Raw genomic sequence first — 22,617 nt, 5'->3', positions numbered from 1 at the left:
CTGACATATTTTGAACGTTTAGCTCATTTTTCTCATATTTAGCTCATTTCAGACTAATTCATGTAAAACAGCATGTTCTATATCAGGGCTATTCAACTGGCGGCCTGCGGGACAAAACTGGTCCATTGCTCAAACTCAACCGGCTGTTGGCCCATCCATCCATAGGTAGTGAAAAAACTGTTTAATGGGCCGCTAAAAACTGTACACACCCGGCTTTGCGACACTGTGACAATTTCAGGCACATACAGCACATATTATGGAAAGGTGCTTCAGATTATTAGAAGGCATGGCACATTCAAAGGAAAAACGACGGAAAGTTGATACCGAAAATAGACAATGTTCAACGGCACTTCAAGACGACAAACGCCAACTTTGACAACGACTATCCACCGGGTTCAGATGCTCGGCAAACTGAAAACGCTTACTTTAAACTACCAACGAAGCTCGGAAATCTTCTCCCACACTTACACACTGCAGCAGAAGGCAACCATAGCTTCTCTCCGAGTAGCATGGATACTCACAAAAAAGAAAGTCATTGACCGATGCGGAAACGGTGAATGAATGCATAATTGTGTTGTCGATGAGGTGGTAACAGACAACAAAGTGAAACAACAGGTATTATGTTCCATTAAGGGAATTCCTCTGTCGAATACAACAACTGTGAAAAGGGTGAATGTTTTAGCCACAGACATTTTCAGTTTACTTATTTCTTGCACTTTAACCAGCAGGTGCTGTAATTATCATTTAATTAAATTTGAAGGTCCTTGTGTTTATTACTTGTACAAAAAGGAAAGATACTCAGAGACATAAGCTACCGGAGACCGAATAAATTCTGCCCCGTATTGCATGCACAGGCTGTAATATCACCAAGTTTATCAATGTACCAGATGTTAAAGCTACCATCTTTACCAGGGAGCAAATATTTATTCTTGGTTACGGTTTTCTGGTGTTTAATAGGATGTTATTTACCAGTGTTGTAGTTTAAGTGGCAACAATTTTAACTGCCGACCGACTTCCGTTCTGTGGCTAGTTGCTGCAGCAGCAGCAGATGTGGTCAAAGAGGACCAGGTGCTGAGCTGCCCTCGTTGTACAACTGTTTAGGGTGCTAATGTGATTGCGTTTGTGGACGTGTCACAGAGAGCTTCTTCGTGAAGGCAGTCTAATTTATTTTTTTTCTCCCACTCTCCTCCCTATATGCCCTTGCTGCCAGCTGCTTGTTAGGTCTGCTGCTATTAGGAGACTCCGTATTCATCGAAAACCGAAACTATGGAATTGGTCAGCTGGTCACTGAATACTATTGGATCACATTTTTTCAACAAAAAGACCAGGCCGAGGTGTGCCTGCGTGCCCTGATGAAACGTTTCCAGCCAGATACACGATGGAGTCCTGGGATTCCTGGAGGGTAATTTTTCTGTCTTCACGACACAAGACGTCAACGATATCCACTTGATTGGAATCATGGTAGCAAGGATGCTGCTAATTGGAGCTGGTGGCTATCTGATCTATCGTAAAGTCTGTATTATGTTGGCAGCCGTTTTGGGAAGGTTGCCACTCATCATTTAAGGTGTAAGTAGGGCACTGAACTCTCAGACAATAATGAACAAACTCAAAAGTAAGCAAGATGCGGCTTTGGAACATTTGCATGTAATTGAATCGATCTTGGACAGAATGGAGAGGATGTCTCAGCTAATTGCTGTTTGATTCACAATATTGGATTACTGTGACGAGAGACTTTCAAGGCTACTGGGAAGAATGCTAGCCTGTAACAAAAATAATTCATTATCACCACCGATGATGATTCTGATACCACCGGACTTGTCGGTGCAAAGTGGACTCACCATGGCTGTTGTTAACGGGAAGTTGCGTGTATCACTTCTTCAACCTTATGTATTTTTACAAAATCTACAGTCTGTATAATGTGATGAAATGATAAAACAATGAACACATGATTGGTCTCGTAAAAATAAACATTTGAGTCGCTTCCACTGGGAACAGATCCTGTATTAATGAGAAAAACTAAATCCATATGTCTGCTGCATTAACCACTATTAGATGTCAGCTCACAATTCTAATCTCTACATACCGTATATACTGGAGGTCACAGGGGAAACGCAGTATTTCCATGTTAACTTGTGAAAGCGTTTACACACAGGGAAGCCATCGCCATCATTCTTTTTGTTCACAAATGACTAACAACCTTTTTCAAACAATCTGGAGAAAACCTTCAGCGTGGTGCCTTCACAGTCCAGAACAAAGCCTTTGTTTTGGTTCAGATGAATTGGCGACCTACTTCCGACAGTCGCAACATACGACAGGTTACATCTGGTCACAGGTAGTGTACAGACAAGAATAATCTATATACTGTCACTGTAGAGTGAAATAACATGCACATCTGACTAAACATGATTATGAGATGTGATTTCATTGTTTGTACATTGTCATTTCACCACCGTCACATTTAAGTTAAACACTTTATCATGCAGATATGAGTTATTGTATTTTTCAGAATCTACAATCTGTGTAATGTGACAAAGCAATAAAACAAAGAGTACAATCTGTCTCAGTAAAATAAATCAAACCGTTCAGTTGCTTCCACTGGGAATCAATCCAGTGTCAAACTGAAAAAATCTAGCTGTGGGCTGCATTAACCACTCAGCTACTGCGTCAGCTCATACATGGTCCTAATGTACACTTAGTGTATATTTTGGCAGTCACAGAGGAAACGCAGTGGTTCTATGTTAACTTGTGACCGCGTTTACCTATATTTACACACGGAGAAACAGACACCACAATATTTTTTGTTCAGAAATGACTTCAACCATTTTCAAACAATCTGTGGAGGCAACCTACATCCAACTGCACTCGGTGATTGCAGTAGGAGTAGATCTAATGCTATCACAGCTATAGAACCACTCTTGGAGTTTCGCAGAAGTTTTCATCAGGTTGGGGGTGGAGTTACCAGCGGAGGGGAGGGTATTTTCTTTCCAGATTTCATGATGTAGAAAACTTGAACCGTAGCAATTTCATCTGTGTTATGAGACTTACACAGACCACAAACAACTGGATGGATTTATTTCACATTTTGTGTGCCAGTGGACACTCAAGTTACCTCATATGTGATCAAAAAAAAATTCCAAAAATGGATTTTTTGATATGTCCCCTTTAATTAAATACATCACAGTTATACAAAGAAATATTCAACTCAAATGCATTCAAGATCAACTTCCTCCAAATTGTGAATAGACCCATTAAGAATTTGATCCCGTAGTAGATTCAAAAGAAACAGAGTCCAGCACTTTATACATTCAGCCACTCTAGTGCTGACAGTAGACATATGTATTGTGTCCATTAACAAGGAAAAAAAAAAAAAAAAAAGGTAAAAAAAAAAGAAACAAATGAAAGTCAAATGAACTGGAAACAAATAAAACTAATGCTGGTAATCTGGACAAAGATAATTATCATTTATACAGGGCTTTCTAGAGGAGGAAGACATTTAAAAAAAAACATTTAAGATGGCAGAGTTGTTTTGAAATTTCAAAAGCCTCGTCTATATGTAGCCAATGATCGACAGGAGCATCATTTTTGTATTTTTCTCCACAACAAACAGCGGCATAGTTCAGTTACGTTATCTGCAAGTGAGAATGAATGGATATGAAAAGCAGTGGGCATAATACATCATTTCTGAAGATTCATGGTGACATCAGTTACCCTTACCAGTGTCAGCAAGCAGAATGGAGGCGATTTCTTCTCGGATCAAATGTATTCCCTGCTCCGTCACATCAAAATCAGTTTTGGCATGCAGTAGTAACTGGGCTACCTTAAATGTACAATTAAGATTACAACATCAAGAAATGAATTACAACTACTGGTAATTTTGTGTAAACAATTTGACAAGATCAGAGCTTCTCCTACAGTGATTACCCAAGACACTACATCTTACCTTGAAAATTATCACACCACATGATACAAAATCCTGCTGGCGGGGATGGGCCACAGTTTCACATTTCCACCTTGAAGTGTGAATGTTTCCCTTTCTCAAAAACTTTATTAACAATATTAGACATTTTCTCCAAATAACGTCTTTGATATTGTTATTTGGGACATTCCTAGCTTGTGTAATTCCTGAATTTGTCCTTTTGTGGCTCCAAAGGGGTCGACAAATATTTTTTTTTTTCCTTTGGATACATTGCCTTAGAGGAAAGTCTTTTTTTATTATTATTTATTCTTTTCACAGAATTACAAACATTTACTTTTTAAATGCAAAGCCTTTACTACTTACAACAAGAGTCCTGTGGTTGCTGCTGCATATGCCACTGATTGAAACATCATAATTAGCAATGTCAAGCAGCATGAAAAAATAAATAAATAAATCCCAGATGAACGTCATCTGGAATGTGTCAATCATATTCAAAAGTCATTAAGTGTAACCTCACCTGACTCTCCAGTTGCAAGGCTTTTGAAGTTTTCACTAAACACTTTGTATGGCTCAAACTTTGCCCATAGGATGTGGCCCTTGCTTCTCCAAATGATATCTTAGATTAAAACAAGGTAGCATTTATACATAATGGATTAATATATTACAATTTATTAAAGCAAAAAGTCTTAACAGGAGTTCTGGTATTGGATGACTCTGTGGAGTCAGGCTTCTTGGGGGAGAGTTCATTGTTTGCAGAAATGTGGTCCTCTGGCGTTTTAAAATGGACCAATTGGTCCACATTCCAAGTTGTGTCTCCCTTCAAAGACAAGACTCACCACCTTCTCCTCGATCTTCCCTACTGTGAAGGGTCAAAATCCATTTTCCCTCTCTTCATCTGTTCACCAAATTTGAAGTTGTCATCCAGGCCCTTCTTCAATTTGCGGCACTTGCCTTTTTCCTGTGATGCTGGTTGCATGTGCAGACCACTGAAAACATACTCACGAGCAACCAACCTTTCCATGTCTCTATGGAAACCTAGATAGAAAGTTGTGGTTTAAATCATTAAGGACACACGTGCAGGTTTAGCAGAGTTGCACAAGTTGGTTGAAGTTAACTACTTACATCATAATTCAGCAACACATCTGACGAAACCGCACTCATCTTCCAAAAAGCAAGAAAAAAAAAGGGTCGAATATTATTTGTTTTTTGGTTTGCAGACCAAACATTGCAACTGGCAACAGCTTGTCCCACCGTTTGTGTTTTGGTGACCCAGTTTGTTGAGTGATCTGAAAGTAGAATTACTTTTTTTAAATGAGCAATTAACGTTGGCCAACATGCAGGCAATTAATTAAGCTTGAGCAAGATGTTAGCATTGTCTGGTAATGCCAAAAAGTTCAATCTTGTTCTCATCAGACCAGAGAATCTTATTTCTCATAGTGGGAGTCCTTCACGTGTTTTTTGGCAAACTATGCAGGCTTTCATATGTCTTGCACTGAGGAGAGGCTTCCGTCGAGCCACTCTGCCATAAAAACCAGACTGGTGGAGGACTGCAGTGATAGTTGATTGTGGATTGGCCGGTGAAGTGCGTCAGTCTGCTAGGGGGTCACTCACCTCCTATAAAGGAGGACACGGACAGATGCGCACCATTCAAACATTTCTCCTCCTCTTAGCTATCTCGGATGCTCTTTATTCCAGTCAGACACTGGCATAACTAGCACCTACTCTAGACCACAACAGGTCGAGAAGTAGGTAAAACAGCTTGGTAGGCGCTGTCCTTCACTGTTGAAAGGTAGTGAACCTCCGGGCCTCAGCTCCGGCTAATCGCTCCCTCCAATGCTGTTGCTCCAACTCACATTGGTCCCCAGCGGCTCTTTCACTCTGGTGTTAGCTCCGCTGCACCCTCCTTGCCGCAACGCACATGCGTTGATCTCAGCACACCTTGCCATCATCTGTCCCACTGTCCTCGGCGCCTACGGGCCGTGCGCACGTCAGTCCTCCCTCTGGGCTTTCACAAAAGTATGTAGCTTTAGATATTACGGTATCCAAACTTCGGACGACAGCAGCCGTCTCGAAATTTAATGCTGTCCTCGACGTCTCCGATGATCCAGCACATGTTGGCCAGCATTCCTGCTAGCACCTGTGCTAGCTGCCTCGTGCTAGCACAAACTAGCCACCAACTCTCCTAACTGTGTCAGGCGGTGATGGAAGCTAAGGCCTCTCTCACCGAGGGAGCAGGATGCTCTGGGGCGTGCCTCTGTCCAATCTCCACTAAGGACAGGTACAAAGTCTGCCCCAACTGCCTGGGTCTGGAAAATGCCCGCATGGCGGTCAAAACTCCGGGTTTGTGTAAGCACTGCGCCGTGTTTAACGCACAGAGCCTCCACAGGAGACTGGCACGCAGTTTAAACCTTCCGTTCCCCAGCCGGCTCCGCCGCAGCCTCGCTGAGGCCTGCCTACCTGGCCCAGGAACCCTGCAGCTCCGGCGGCAGGGTCACCTGCTCAGCGCATGCAGTCAAGGAGAAAGAAAAAGACTGCCTGACCACTTTCTTCTCCTCTGATGACAAAGTTGTTTATTCTCACCCCGTCTTCCCCTCTGCTGTTGGGGAGGGACAGACTGGTTCTGCAGGATGTTGCCCCCCCCCCCCCCCTCCTCCCCCTCCTATGTCCACAAGCACGCATCCACCCACTCACAGACATGTTCAAAACAGAGTGATGTCTTCATCGCTCACACCCCTAGGTTAAAGGCACATCAAGTGAAAGCAATGTCTGCCACAATAAGCAGAGTGGTGACGGGTCCTGTTATTCCTACTCGCAGGGAGGCTCCGGCACGCTCCTGGTTGGGAATGGCAGTTTCCCCGTCATCACTCGGGGGCGTTGCCCTCTAGGTGGAGGCTGTTTGAGGGGTGGTGCCTCCAGAGGAACTACATCCTTTTTCAGTGTCCGGTGAGAGGGATTTTGTCATTTCTGTAGAACTTGATTGACAAAAACAAAGCCTTTGTGAAAGTGTATTTGGCGGCGATCGCCGCCTGTCACGATGGCTTTGGGGATAAGTCAGCCAGTCAGTACCCACTGATCTGCCGGCTTATGAAGGGAGCACGTAGGCTCGTCCCGTATCCAGACCACTGGTACCACCGTGGGATCTGGTGGTGGTTTTGGAGGGTCTTAAACGTCCTCCTTTTGAACCACTGGAGGCCAGCCTGACGTTCACTTCTCTTAAGGCTGTCTTGTTACTGGCCAAGAGGGTCAGTGACATCCATGCACTCTTGGTTCAGCATCATGCGCTCAGCTTTTCCCAGGTGAGGCGAGGATCATTCTGAGACCCAACCTGGCTTTTGTGCCAAAGCTTGTGGGCTTGTGTTCTCCCACTGACCTTCTCTACCTCACAGGGTGAGCAGCTGCCAAATGTGTTATGTCCAGTTCCCTCCTCGTCACATCCACATAAGGTCGCACGATCAGCTGTTCGTCTCCTGCGTCAATCCCTGCAAGGGGAAGCCTGTTACTAAATAACCCCTGTCACACTGGGTGGTGGAGGCTATTGCTTTGGCTTACTTGTGTCATGGTCTGTAGCCGCCAATGGGTCTGCGTGCACACTTGACTCTGGGTCTTGCTACACCCTGGGCTTTGTTCATTGAAATAAATGCTTCTGAGGAATGCAGACAGGTTGCATTCCATAGTGAGACATTTCACTCATAGAACCGGGGTTATATACTGTAAATAACCTAAAGTTTTCATGCGTTTTCAAGCAGTAGGAACTAATTGCTGGTTTAAAAAAAAAAAAAAAAAAAAGCCCAATAAAACTCTGTAAAACAATAACCAGGAATAAATATTTGCGTCCTGGTAAAAAATAAATTAAAAAAATTTACAGCCTGTTAATGCACTATGGGGCAGAATTTACTCTGTCTCCTTAATGTTTCCAGGTTTTAGTATCTCCCTACAAAAAGAAAATTGGTGCTGTTATTGTTATTCAAACCGGAAGCTGGTCATGCATTTCAGTTGTTTTTTTTTTTATTATTTCTTAGCTAGCAGGTGTATGTCTTTGTGACTATGCTTTTTTTCTTTTTTTAAGTTAAACCTAAAGCTAGTTATCTTGTTTTTCAATTTCATGCACAGAATGTCATATGGTGCTGTTCCTGTTATTTAATGAAACCAGAAAGTGGTCATGTTTGTCAGTTTATTTCTTGCACTTTCTGTGATTATTAGTTAATTAAACTTAAAACTGCTTGTATTTTTCATTACTTGTACAAAAAGACAATTGGTGCTGTTTACAGAATGTAAAGAGTTCAACTGTACCAGGAATTTCCCGTCCACAAACCCTAGCCTTGCGACAATATGGCCGACAGCAAAGTGTTGTTGAAAAGTCCTGTTCTATATCATTGTTAAAAATATGTAAACAAAAACAAATCTAAATGTTACATCTAAATGTAAATCTAAAAGTTAAATTGGTTACCAAGTATGAAGCTATACGTGCATAATTTCTATACATTTAGCTTTATACTTGGCGACCAATTTAACATATTTATTTTTAATGTGTACACACTTAATGATATAGAACAAAGATTCTCAACTGGTGGGTCGGGATCCAAAAGTGGGTCATGGACCTTTACTGGGTGGGTCGCGAACAGCTGGTCAAACAAAAATATTTAATGTCTCTCATGGTTGACTTGTCTTTTATTTTGAAAGAAACTTCTATTGACAGGCATGCTGTGAAATGCATGTTGCACAGGAAAATATATAGATTTGTTTTAAAAAAAAAAAAGACCAGGGTTCCTACAGCTTCAATCAATCAAATTAAGACTTTAGGACTGAACGCCATTTGAATTTAAATTTAAGACAATCTTCACAGTAAACACAATTCACAACCATATCAATTGCATAGGGTTAGGGTCACTTTTTTCCCAGTGTCTAGTGCAGACTGGTGGCCCCCCAAAGTAAACACACAAAAAGACAGTAAAATACACAAAAAAAAAAAAAGACAAAATCAAAATCACATGACAATATAAAATAGCCAGAAATCTATAAAACAAAAAAATACAAAAAATAAAAGCTAATAAGAAAAGCCATTAAGAAATATATATATTTTTATTTATTTTTTTAAACAAATGTTACCATTTATTTTGAAATTTGAGACTAATTACAATCATAAATTCATACTTGTGTGTTCAAATTTAAGACTTCTGAAACATTGATTTAAGACATTTTATTGACAATAAAGGCCTTATTTTTAGATGCATTAATTTAATGCCTTTTAAGACTTTAAGGATCTGCGGGAACCCTAAAGATTATACATGTTTTCAACAGCTGTAACGATTAATCGTAAGGCAGTTAAAAATCAATTCACAGGTATCACAATTCACATGGATACTGTGGAAATTGAATCGCAGTACTTTTTTTAACCAGCAGAGGGCGTTATCCAGAAGTGTTGGCGGCGGGCGGAATTTGCTAATACTTTCTTTCTGGCCACCTTCTACTTTTAAACATGTTCATAAATGATTCCTTACCCCTTTAGCACCGAAAAAATATCTGTAATATTACGTGAATATCTGTAAAAGTCACGTTTTTCTATTAGCTCTGCCAGCATAGCATCTCTTCTTCACTGCAAGATGCATGCCAACCGACCACTGGGTTACCAGCACTCTGTTGGTCTAAACAAATATCTGATGTAAATACAGTGAAATTATGTTTTTTTTTTTTGTTTTTTTTTTTTTTTAAGTCCAATTGTTGAAGGACAAAATACATTTTCAGTTGCACTTTTACAAAGAAAAATAACTATTATGCAGTTTTGCATTGTTTACTATAGAACCAGAATTTAAATTAATAGGCTTCTTCATTTGTATTGTTCCTTTATTTATTTCATTCAAGATTTATTTTTAGTTAAATTGCATTGTTTTGAATAGTTTATCAGGGATTCTTTTGACAATGAAAAATTAAAGGAAAACAGTATAATTTTTTATAGTTTTTCCCCCAAAAAAAATTAAGGAATATTTTTCTATAGTCCCATTTTATAAAATAAATCGTGAGAGAATCGTTTTCGTGAACCCAGTATCGTGAATCGAATCGTATCAGGAGTTGAGTGAATCATTACATCCCTAACATCTATTTTTGAAAAACTAAATTTGGTTGTTTGATTTCTAACAAAAAAAAGTGGGTCATGATTTAATGACCTTGGCAAACTGTGGGTCCCAGGGTGAGACCAGTTGAGAATCCCTGATAGAGAACATGCTGTTTTACATGACTTTGTCTCAAATGAAAGAAAAATGAGCTAAATGTTCAAACTATGTCGGCTATGAAAGAGTGTTTAAGTTCTTACATTCAGCACCACATAATGACAGAAAAGCTCACAAACAAAAACGTTTGTCGCTTTCACACATTTTCATCACAATTACATGAACATAAATGCCAGTAACGCGTTACTCTAACATGACCATCATGTAGCTTGTCAGGAGATACATCATTGACATATACTATAATCAACAAAATGTGCTTCTATTAAAGTGAGTATTGATAAAACCAGTTGTCATTTTTACGTTGAGGCAGTGGGGGGGATTTTGTTGACATTTATTACTTTATTAGCATTGTAAAAATATATTTAGTATTTTGTTATTTGTATTGGGACGATTTAAATAGTTTTTATCCAAATCACTTTCTTCTGTAGTGCAAATGTGTGAGCTAAAAATAGCATGTAGTTAATTAGCTGATGGTAACTAATAGATCAGTACCTTAATGGGTGATAACTCATAATGTCCAGGTCCTGGTCTGGTTTCATCGGGGCTTGTGAATATGGACTTCCTGTTGGTCAGGGACAAGAATGGAGCAAAACCATCTGCAAAGAAAAAAAAACAAAACTGTTAGAGTAGTGTGTGGTTCCGTGACAACCATTTTGAAATCACAAATTTCTGGTGACCAGAGACTTTAGTTTTTTTTTTTTTTTTTTAGTTAATTCATTTTTGACTGTTTGTGATAGTGTTCTATTTTTATACTGTATTTTTTTAATTACAAAAATATTTAACTATTAAATTATTTACTTTTTATAACTAGATTTATATTTTAATACAGCAGTTTGAGATTGTGTGATGGTGTTTTCATTTGAAAAATGACAAAAATATAATTCTAATTAATTTATTTTTATGCAATATTGTGTTAACTGGATTAATATTTGAATACAGTTGTATGAGATTACGTGCAGTGTTTTAATATGAAAAGGAATAAAAGCTAAAGAAAATTACAAAAATATAATTTTCATTATTATGTTATTCACAACATTTTAATTTGACAAACTCAAAGTATACAATACAGTTGTTTGAGATTGTGTGCAGTAGATTTAATCTATTTATTTTGGTCAATTATTTGACATTTCAGGCGACCCTATTTGAATTCCTTACATAGGGTCTCGACCTCAAGTTGAAAAACACTGGTTTAGACAATAAGAGTGAATAACTCTTGTGAGTTTAAATGGTAAAAACAGGCCAGAAAAATAACTATTATCAGGAAATGTATTCCACATTTATATTCATCCTCCACATGCAGCTGTCAGTCTGATTCTGTGCGGCTCCAAAATTTAATCTCTGAAAAAAAATTGTAAATTAATTTGGTGCATGAGAGAAAAGGACAAAAGGAAACAGACCAAAATACACTGAATGACTTTAAAAACAAAGTGACAACAAAAACATACAAACTTACTTTAAAAACACCTAGAATTGCTCCAAAAAAAAAAATACGACAAAAAACAAACATACAAAATTTGCTTTAAAACACATTTATTCATTTAATTTTTTTCAAAACCACAAATAAATGACAAAGAAAATCCACAAAACTTTGTTCTTTCCTGGATTAATATTCCAGTTTGTCATTATTCTAAATGTTGACATGAATGTTGATAATAAATCAATAATTATCTCTTGATTTATTATTTGGCACATGCCTGGCACAATTACGGAAGAGGATTAGGGCCAATTTTGGGCGAATAAAGTATACATTTTGAGAATAACGTTTTAACAAGAAAACCGGGCCGTGGTGAGCCCGTATGTCCAGATGGAACGTTTGCGGACGGATACACGATGAATTCCTGGACACGCCCCATGGGCTATGTTTCGTGACTGTGTTTTTTGCCGTCTTGTTCCTAGGTGGTTTTTTTCTTAGTGTTAAACTGTACTCCCCAAAGAGAATTCAGTATAAGACCTGCCTTTTACCCCTCACCCCCTCCTCCTGTCCTTATCCCACTTCTCATCTAAACATAATGGTGCCAAAAACTGCAGCTGCGGGGTGTTAATGTGTGTTCTTTCCACTGCAGTTACCAAGTTAAATTCCCTGTACTGTTTCTAATCTGTACCTGGCAAATAAAATCCTTCTGATTCTTTCTGGATTAATTTTCACTGTTTGACCGATTGGTACAGCCAAAAAACGGCAATAGTTCACCATTTAGTCTCGAAATTTGGATTTTTTTGTCTGCGTGCTATTTGGAGACCTGCCGCTTTATCGCCAAAATGGCGACTTCCGGGTTGATGACACACCGTGAAAACCTCTATAATTCAGTCCAGCAATTCTTAACTGGTGGGGTCGGGACCTGTCAAAAATAAATAAATAATGTCTCTCATGTTGGACTTGCCTTTTATTTTGAAGGAAAGTTTTCTTTTTACAGGCATGATATGAAATGCATGTTGCACAGGAAAATATTGAGATTTAGGTTTTTCTTTTTTTTAAAAAAAACCGTTTTTTCAACAGTTATTTTTGAAAAACTAAATTTGCTTGGTTGACTTAAAAAAATAAATAAATAAAATAAAAGGTCCCAGGGTGAGACCAGTTGAGAACCGCTGATTTAGTCACAGCCAAACAAAATATACTTGTATTTTGTTAATATTGCTTTCTTACTAACACTATCACAGTCTCTTTGACACATAGACTATAAAGGAGATGTTTCGTGTAGTGATTTAACTTTCCTAACAAAGTTATAAGTCTTAATTAAAGAGGTTTATTTTTATAATTACCTGCTGTTCTGATGCAACGGTGGCTGACTTCATAAGAACCCGGTCCAACCACCGACGGTGTCCCGCTGACTGCGGGGAATGTGACTCTGGGAGCCCGTCCGTACATGTTTCACCTCTGCTCAGTAGGACACACACTTAATGAGGGTTTTACACTAGTGAACTAGACTTTTTAGTGTTCAAACGATGCCTTTCTGACCTCCATTAACTCCCTGCACAGCTGAATCACATTGGTTCAATCAGAGTAGCCGTTGCTAGGATACGACGCATGCCTACGTAGTCACGTAACACGGCAACAGGACGGATTGTTAAGGCTTTGAGCAAACAATACGACACACACATTGGTTCCAGTCTTTTTCTATCTTTAATGTCATTTTTGGTATCACTATTTGTCCTTTTTTATTACTTTTAAACCAACTTACTGTCTCTCCTATTTATTTAAGTAGATTTTTTCTTTTTTTTTTAAGTTATTTGGGTCTATTTGTCTATAAAATGCACCTCAGTGTAGTGTAGCCATAAAATAACATATAAATACAAAATCAAAGCTGTGCATGCTGATATGTAGCAACATCAATAACATATATACATATATTCCTATAATATGAAGAAATATGTGGATACATATATATAATTCTAACATAGCAATTAATTTCTTATTATTATTTGTAATAAAATGACTGTTTCTGTTAAATATAGTGATATAGTTAACTGAGATATATCCAATATATTTGGCTCTTTAAACAAATTCATCAGTATGAACAATACATTTATGTGCAATTTAATCAACTCCGAATTAAAAGAAAACTTTGTAAAGCCGAGTAGGCAAATTACGTTGATGAAGATCATTTATATAGGGACAACAATACCCACATAATCATCAATATCATTAATCTTAGTTAACAAAGGTAATACAAATCTGGCCATATTTTCACCTTCAGAAATGTTTTACCCAGTATAAAAACAATTGTGAAATATAATGATATAAACTTGGAGTAAAGAATAGAATAGAAGACGCCTTTATTAATCCCCAGAGAGGAAATTCACATTTGCTGCAGCACAGTATAAGAGCAGAGAGTAAGAACAAAAATAAACACTAACATAGGATAATAGTGCAAAATGTAAGACATACATAAATTAGAAAAACAACAGCAAAAAGAAAAACAAATGTGCAAATTAGTCTTGATGACACTGATTACATAACATTTTTCACAATAACCCATTATTTGGTTTTGTTTAGTCTTCAATTACTATAAATAAATAAATAAATAAATAAATAAATTATGTTTTGTTTAGTTTCTTTTTCTTCTTTTTTGTCGACTATAAAGATGCAATGAACATATTAAACCACTAGAGGGCAGTATACAGCTTTTTTCAACCCAACCTCCATTGAGACAAATGTTGCCTTCACAAACCTAAAGCAATATCGGAGGAAATATCACTTTTTGAGTTATAAGTAGGAGAATGTAATATGTTTACTGATATCTTAATACCCGTTAACTTTTCCCGTATATGAAATATATGCTATTAATTACATTACCAAACCTGTAGTTCCGCCATTATTTTTAGGACTTGCTGGTGTAGTGTAAAACACCGTATAGTGTTAATCTAGGAAAGGGTTTTCTGAATACATTTTAAATATTTATTTACTTTTAGTTTTTGTCTCCATTCGAAACGTTGCGGAGTTTTATTATTAAAAAAAAAAAAAAAAAAAACAGGGATGTAAATTAGAAAGTTACGAGGCGCCCCTGAAGGTATCACGGGTGAACACCACCATCACCACCATCAGGACGTCTGTCATCCAAGGTGTCGCTTTTAGCTGCTAATTATTATATTTTCTCCATCTTTACCAGTAAATCTTCAGTTGTGTGTTTCTGGTTGATACTGTGGACCATCTGACGTCATGAGGAGACAGGGGTTTTTGGTGTTTTTGCTCGTTCTTTCCTGCTCGATGGCTAGCTTAGCTGAAGCAGCCAGGAGTAGAACCAGCAACCAGAACAGCTTCCGGAGGGCAGCGAACGGAGTTTATCAGACCCTGAGCAGCGTGTTCGGAGAGGAGAACATCAGAGGGTTCTACAAGGTGAGTACGGTTGTTATTAATATAATTATTACTGTGTGTGGAACAGCTGGATGGAGCATCCGGGGACAGGAAGGGCTGCCGCCCGGGCCCTGGTGCCCTATAGCGGATGCCATTTTAATCAAACTGCCTCGTTTCACATTAGTTTAAAAACAGATGAAATAACAGACGACACAAAGCTTTAAATGTAAAATATAGAAGAGCATCGTCTTCTACACAAACATGCTATTTATAATAGAAAGAGTTATTTTAGTCACAGCTACTAAAACTGCTCCAAAATCGGTCCAAATCAAAGCTTTAATGCTTAACATCACCTTAACATCATAGTAATAAAGAATTATTATCGTCCCAAAACCACTGTAACATTCCGACTTATGTTTACCCTGAAACATTTCTATTAATAGTAGGGGTGTAAAAAAAAAAAAACAGATTTCACGATATATCGTGATTTTTCGAGTGCCGCTTTTAAATATATATATATATATATATATATTTCTAATTGTATTTTTCACATGTTCGTGGACGTGTGTTTTCTACTGCTGCAGACATTGTTACTTCTCAGCCTAACTACTGGGCATGTTGAACTTTCGGGGCGGCGCTCAACGTTCAATAAACCAATTGCGTTCAGACTTACTCTAACCCTAACCCATATCTATTTTGTATGCTTATAGAATTAATGTAACATTTAAAATTATTTATATGGCACAATTTATTTATTTTAAGATTGATTATTTTTAACTGTATAAGAATCACACAGCACAATATCATGCCGCATTGAGCTCCGCCCCGAGCTGTAGACTGAAAGTCAATAGCATGCCGACGTTGAGCAGCATTGCGCTCCGCCTCGAAGTACGGACTGCAGTCAGGGGTACTTCTGTTGACCAGCTCCTGTTCCAACATAAAAACCTTGAAATGTGTGCCACTTCTGCACCTCCACTCCGGTAGATGGCGCCATAGAGCCACTTTGCTGTGCGGCGCGGCACCATTTCTGTAGTAGAGGCAGTCACAGTGGCAGAAGCGGACTGACTCAATTCCCAAAAAACATGGCTAACAAAATAACAACGCCTCCACAGAACAAAGCTGACGTTTGGAAGTATTTTGGCTTCTACGGGAGTAAAAAACGAGCTCGATGAGGACAACGCCATCTGCAAGATTTGCCTCGCTCTCGTGAAATATTGTGGGAACATGACTAACACCTAGCAGGACATCATGCCGAGGTTTTAGCAAAGAAACAGCCGCATCTCTACGTTTAGTTTTGGTATTAACAGGGTAGAATATTGCAATATATTGTGATATCATATCTGATATGTATCGTATTGCAACATCCTTGCCAATACTCACTAGGGCTGTAGTCAACCAAGGAAATGGTTGGTCGACCAAGACTATGGCACACGTAGTGATTAGTCGACCAAAAAGAAAAAACGTAGAATGAATGATCAGGTGCAGAGGAGGACGAGGAGAAAGAAAAAGAAAAGACAAATATTTTGTGATGCCGATATGCTTTAAAACACATTTATGATATGAACCTAAATAAGCTTTGACCAGAACCCGACAAAGCAAAAGTGAAACCTCCAGGTCCAACAGACATTAGGTATTTATATCCGTGCCCAACCTGAAACCGACAATTAAAACCTATTTTTTTCCTCATACAAATGACATATTTATGTTTGTTTTAGTGGTAAGCCTGCTTTTATTAATGGGGAAACAAACGCACGTCAAACGCAAGTGCGCAGTGTTCCCGCGCCAGAGACAGTCGATCTATTTACATAATCCACATATCAAATATAAGGATAATCCATGTTCTTGTGCAGAAAAATGATTGATTTAACAGTGGTTGCTTGTTTCAAGTCTGTCTTTGATTTGTTCCCACTGATCTGAGGACAGCACACTGTGCTCACACACATCTGTTGCTTGACATAGAATTAAACACATTATATTCATATTTAATCCTTATCACTTATATAAGTGCATTGCGGGTTTTTTTTTTACAGTACTGAAACTGATACCATTGCTGGTCGACCAATGAAAATCTTGGTCGACCACGACATCGACCAATTAGTCGACTAAACGACCAACTTTGACAGCCCTAATACTCACCCCTAATTAATATATTATCTTTCTATAAATATATTGTTTAATTTTAGTGACTGTGACTAAAGGAACTCCTACCAAATTAATTTACAATAATTATTAATGATTTTGTCCGTCCTGCAGCTTGTTTTGTGCTGGTGTTGATGAACTTTAGGAAAATGCGGCGACCGTGGTTCAGGTGGAAGAGGGGTCGTCTTCTGATCCAGTGGTTGGGGGTTCGATCCCAGTCTATACATCTCTAGGTGTTGAAGTGTCCTTGGGCAAGACACTGGACCCTAAGTTGCTCCCAGTGGTTGACCAGTGCTTTGCATGGCAGCTCAGTCCCATTGCTGTGTGAATGAGCTGATATTGTAAAGCGCTTTGGGACGACTTCATTGTGGGGATAAAGTGCTGCAATATAAATAAAGTCTAAATAAAAAACATTTTAAACAAAAACAACGGGAAAGTTCAAAAGATTTTGTGTATTTTTGTTGTTGATTTATGTGTTTTTGGAGTCAGTTTGTGTTTGTTTATTGGTAATGAGTCATTTTTGTGGGTTTTTTTGTTTGTTGTCCTTTCAATGAATATTTCTATATTTGTAATTTTCTAGTGTTTTTGGAGTTTTCTTTTACATTTTTGTATTTTTTATTTACTGTTTTTTTACTTTTCCATTCTCATGTGTTGTGCTGAATAAGCATATTTGTGTAAAAATGGGACAAGCTAATGCTAACCTTTCCTATTCTTTTTTTTCTAGTGTTTATCCAAAGCTACTGAGCGGTTTGTCAATGGCGTCGACTCTTTTATGGACACCATCTGGAAGGTCTGGTCAGATCTGCTTGATGTGATGGGAATTGATTGTAAGTTTTATTTATTTATATATATATATATATATATATACAACTCCAGCGGCGAGGAGAGGAGGGCGGCAGCGGCTGCTCCTCCAGCCGCGGCGCGACCGACCCAGCCCTTAGAGCTAATCCTTATCCTGAAGTACCAGGTCTACTACTGTCTGCATACACAATCAAAAGACAAAGGGGGGCTGGCCCCACCGACTGTTGATTTTTGTGACAGTGCTGCAGCGTTTGTGGCCACTAGGGGCGCTTGACGTGAAAGTTACAGGTCTACTGCCCTAGTGGACAAAAAGTTACACAGTGGGCCTTTAAAGGAGACATATCATGGTTTTAAATCCTTCCTTTTTAGATATAAATCATACAGTTGTGGTCTATATAAAGCAGAACTGCAATGCTTGGGTCTGAATTCCTCATCATTATAGCTCCACCCCTTTTCTACCCTTTTCTGATGTGCTTCTGAGAGCAACTCGTTTTGGTGCGGCCTCTTTAAATGCAATGAGACACTTCATACCCCGCCCCCTCTTCAGGTTGCAGAGGTGACACTGGGTTCAACTCCACCCTGTTCGGCCATTTTTTGTAGTTTGATAGAAGAGATACGGCTATGTAGCAGCGCAGAAACTTTTTATTCACACGTTATTTACAAAATGTCAACAACGGAAGACTTGTCCATCCAGCCTTACATGTTCAAGCCAGAGTCGGACCCGGTGGAGCGAGATGAAAATGAAGCGAGCACACAGCGCTAACATATGAAGTCGGTGCAACTGCTAATGCTAAAAAAACAATGACAGGGACGTCTTATCATCACACTTTTTAGCGTTATTTACAGCTTACTGAAGTGCTCTGTTCATCGTCTCCAAAGATAGAAGGAATTGAACCCTCAATCAGACAAAGTCTTTCAGCAAATCCTTCTTTATACTGGTGGAGGTTGCTGAAGCAGTCATCCTTGAAGTGCTTCGCGCGCACAAAATAACCTTACCCACAGATGTGGGTACATTTCGTGAAAATAATACTCAACCAGGCACTTTGAAAAGGTTCTGATGCTGGGAGACGGTGTAATGAAGCGTGTGGGTTTACTACATCCAACACCCAACATTTTGACTTGTCCTCTCTTAACGTCGGCATCCTTGACCTTGGACTACAAAATAATTTTGAAACTACTTCCTAATGTTGTTTTCTTCTTCTTCTTTTTTTTTTTTTAATAGCAACAAACCTCAGCCACTACTTCAGCCCCACGTCCCTCACCAACACCCCCGCTCGTGCGCTGCTCCTGGTGGCTGCCGTCCTCCTGGCTTATTGGTTTCTGTCCATGTTCCTGGGGGGGTTCTTTTACCTGCTGCACGCCCTGTTCGGACGCTTCTTCTGGCTGGCGCGCGTCGCCCTCTTCGCCCTGTCCTGCCTCTACATCCTGCAGAAGTTCGAAGGCGACCCCGAGCGCGCCGTGCTGCCGCTCTGCTTCATCATGGCCGTGTACTTCATGACGGGGCCCGTGGGGGCCTACTGGCGGCGAGGGGGGGGCTCGGGGTCACTGGAAGAAAAAATCGACCACCTGGACACGCAGATCAGGCTCCTGAACATCCGTCTGAGCCGAGTCATAGACAGCCTGGAGCACAGCGGGGAGCAGTAAACGCACCACGAGGTTCAGGTAGAATCACAGCAGAGGGAGTTAATAACAGTAACAAAACGACAGCGTTTTTAACATTTTCATTGATGCTTCAGTTGGTTTCTGTAGCAACACAATGAGTCTAAAACACCTGCAGCCATTACTATTATTATTATTATTATTATTGTTATTATTATTATTGTTCCTCTGCTACTTTCAAACATCATCATTATGGGCTGAGATTGGTGCCACTTGAAATTGAATTTACTGTTTTGAAACTAAATTAGTGACTTGGCATTTTGAAAATTACAACTTGAAATTTTTAAAGTTACAACTCAAAATTTTTAAAGTAACTACTTAAAATTCAGTTTACTGTTTTTAAACTGAATTCGAAGCTCGACTTTTTTAAAGTAACAGCTTGAAATTTAACATAATGTTTTAAAACTGAATTAGTGACTTTAAAAATTTCAAGTTGTTACTTTAAACATTTCAAGTTTCAATTTTTTAAAATAAAAATTTTTAAGTAACAACTTAAAATGTTTTAAGTAACAACTTTGAAATGAATTTACCGGTTGAAAGTGAATTAGTCACTTCAAATAGTATTTTTTTTTCCCTGTTGAAAAAAATGCATCATAGTACATTCCAAAAATTTGATATATTTCTGCTCCTCAAATTCAATTTCACTACACAGAGACACACGTCCGGTCTGTGAGGTTGAGTAATCAATCACTGATTCATGGAACTCCTGTTAAAGTCTGTTTTTACTGAATGTACTAAGATTGATTTATTTCGACAGGGAAAAAAATACAATTTCAAGTCATTAATTCAGTTTCAAAACAGTAAATTCAATTTCAAGTTACTTTAAAAAAAACAAAAAAAAAAAAACTTAATTTCAGCAAGTTCATTTTCTCTTCATTTTAAAAAAAATATCTTCATTTTTTTTCTTTTTTTTTCAGGAGACTAAAATGAAACCATAACATATTATTAATAAAAAAAAATTTAAAAAAAACACTCACTGGTATTTTAAAACTATTGTAGTAGTATTGGGCCGAGTGAGGTCGGTACGTGTTATTTAAATCCAGATATTGGAGAGGAGTCTGTTGTTGTTGTTAGTTTATCATGTTTTCTGTTTATTGTTCATCCAGAAAGAAGAAGTAGTGAGTAGTGTGACATCACGACCCCAACTCACTTATTTATGTGTGTGTGTGTGTGTGTGTGTGTGTGTGTGTGTGTGTGTGTGTGTGTGTGTGTGTGTGTGTGTGTGTGTGTGTGTGTGTGTGTGTGTGTGTGTGTGTGTGTGTGTGTGTGTGTGTGTGTGTGTGTGTGTGGTGTGTGTGTGTGTGTGTGGTGTGCGTGTGCGCGTAACCTGAGAGAAGGCGGGTCAGGCTCATAAAGTAAATCAAAGCACTGAATTAATTGTCATTAATTAACAGGCAGGCAAATCTCAGGGACTCCAAACATGCACGTACAACTAAAAAAAAAAAGTGTAAAAATATCCTGTTTTACATTTTTTTTTTTTGTTTTTTTTTTTCATTTAAATATGTATTTGCATTTGCTTTTAATTTTACAGTTTGTTTCTGACAAATTATGCTTTAAACTCTTAGTTACGTCACTGAGATATTATACTTATTTTTTGTTGTAAACTGGAGCCAGGATTTGAAAAGGATTAACGTTTTTATCTTAATTTACCAACTACATGTTTAGATAAATTGAATCAAGATATATATTATTTTATTCTTTTTCTTTAGATCATCACGCCATGTATTTTCTGGTGAGGGCATCCCAGTCTGATTATTGATTATTGGTCCGATATCAGCAATAAAAGGAACCAAGGATAGACCTTACTCCATGGAAGATTATGTTCAATTCTGGATCAATATACGCTACTAAATTTGGATTATTTTGAAAAATTAAAAAAAAAAAAAAAATCCTCTCATTGTCAAAATTAAAAAAATTTTTTATCTCGGTTCGTGATCGAAAGTTTTTTATAAATTTTGACTTAGTTATGTTTTTTTTTTTTTTTTTTCAATTATATAATCTTCTTGTGTTTAAGGTTAAACAGTATGTAACCCATTGGTTATTAACTCACTCAGTGCCATTGACGAGATAACTCGTCATTTGCGTTTTTTCACGGGGATTACTAGAAAACACCTTGGCGGAGGTCCCTCAACAATATCTAAGCTGTGGGGTGTTGTAGTGACCAACTGTGCCCTGAAGATGGCAGCAGTGCACCTTTACATGAGAGATTAGCCACTGTTGCTACCCAGCAAAGCAGGAGAAGCAGGAAAAAGGGAGATAGAGCTGAGATTATGAGCTACAGAATGATATTGTGACGTATCCAACAGCTAACACAGAACATGTGTGGACGTGAGTAGATTATTGATAATGTTGTAATCGTGAGATAACATCATCAACAAAACTGGGCCAAACGGGTCATTTTTTTTTTTTTTTATGAAAGTAGAGGCTTCAATCTTTCAGAATCTGGTGTGAGATTTCAGATGGTCTTTAAAAATCAGTCAAAATGCTGAAAAATGCCTGGCACTGAATGAGTTAATAAATGGTCCGACCTACTGTTGCTGACTATTGTTCTTTGAGTAATATTACTGCACACCCAGAAATATGCTGATATCATTATCTAAAGTTAAAGTGATGTGTGTACAGCCCTATGTTGTTATATACTTCTGATGGTTGTTTATGTTTAAAATGATGGAGAATTTATCTGTTTTCTTTAATAAGGTCTGAATCATTTTTTTTTTTATTAGCATTTTAAAACCAGCCTCATTATTGTTACGTTGCAAGAAATCTGTTTTTTTTTTTCCTTTGTCTGAAATTATATCTAAAACAACTTGAGTTAAATGATTTTATTTCCTTATATTTGAATTTATGTTCTTGCCTTTTTTACTTTTTGTCTTTTCATGTTTTTTTCTTTCTCTTTTTGCTTGCTTGTTCTTTTTTCCTTTTTTCTCTCTTTTTTCTATCTTTCCCTTGTTCTTTCTTACTTTTTCTTTATTTTTTCCTTCTTTTACCACGTTTATTCTTTTCTTCCGTTCTCTTCTTATTTTGCCCCTCTTTCTCTTCTCTTTCTACATATCTCTGTCTTTCTGAAATTGTTCCTAATGGTTCTGTGA

The 22,617-nt window shown here is 38.1% G+C and overlaps 2 protein-coding genes across 2 annotated transcripts in view; one reads left to right on the top strand and one right to left on the bottom strand.

Annotated features, from left to right (window-relative positions):
• The window catches only part of stpg2 (sperm-tail PG-rich repeat containing 2), a 108,443-nt gene extending 95,304 nt beyond the window's left edge, over positions 1-13,139 (bottom strand). The window contains exons 1-2 of the mRNA XM_028458134.1: positions 12,898-13,139; positions 10,633-10,736 (exon numbers count right to left, since the gene is read on the bottom strand). Coding sequence (XP_028313935.1) covers positions 10,633-10,736; positions 12,898-13,003 — 210 coding nt within the window. The 5' untranslated portion in view covers positions 13,004-13,139. The remainder of the gene's footprint in view (positions 1-10,632; positions 10,737-12,897) is intronic.
• A 1,508-nt stretch (positions 13,140-14,647) lies between these two features.
• On the top strand, positions 14,648-19,720 carry bri3bp (bri3 binding protein). Its single transcript, XM_028457743.1, has 3 exons — positions 14,648-14,971; positions 17,793-17,895; positions 19,092-19,720. Exons 1-3 carry the CDS (start codon positions 14,795-14,797, stop codon positions 19,511-19,513), a joined length of 702 nt encoding a protein of 233 aa, XP_028313544.1. The 5' UTR covers positions 14,648-14,794; the 3' UTR covers positions 19,514-19,720.
• Positions 19,721-22,617: the final 2,897 nt, after the last annotated feature.

This window comes from Gouania willdenowi, chromosome 9 (genome assembly GCF_900634775.1).
Source record: "Gouania willdenowi chromosome 9, fGouWil2.1, whole genome shotgun sequence".
Lineage (NCBI taxonomy): Eukaryota > Metazoa > Chordata > Actinopteri > Blenniiformes > Gobiesocidae > Gouania > Gouania willdenowi.
Note: the sequence above shows the minus strand (reverse complement) of the source record. Positions and strands in the feature narration are given on the sequence as shown.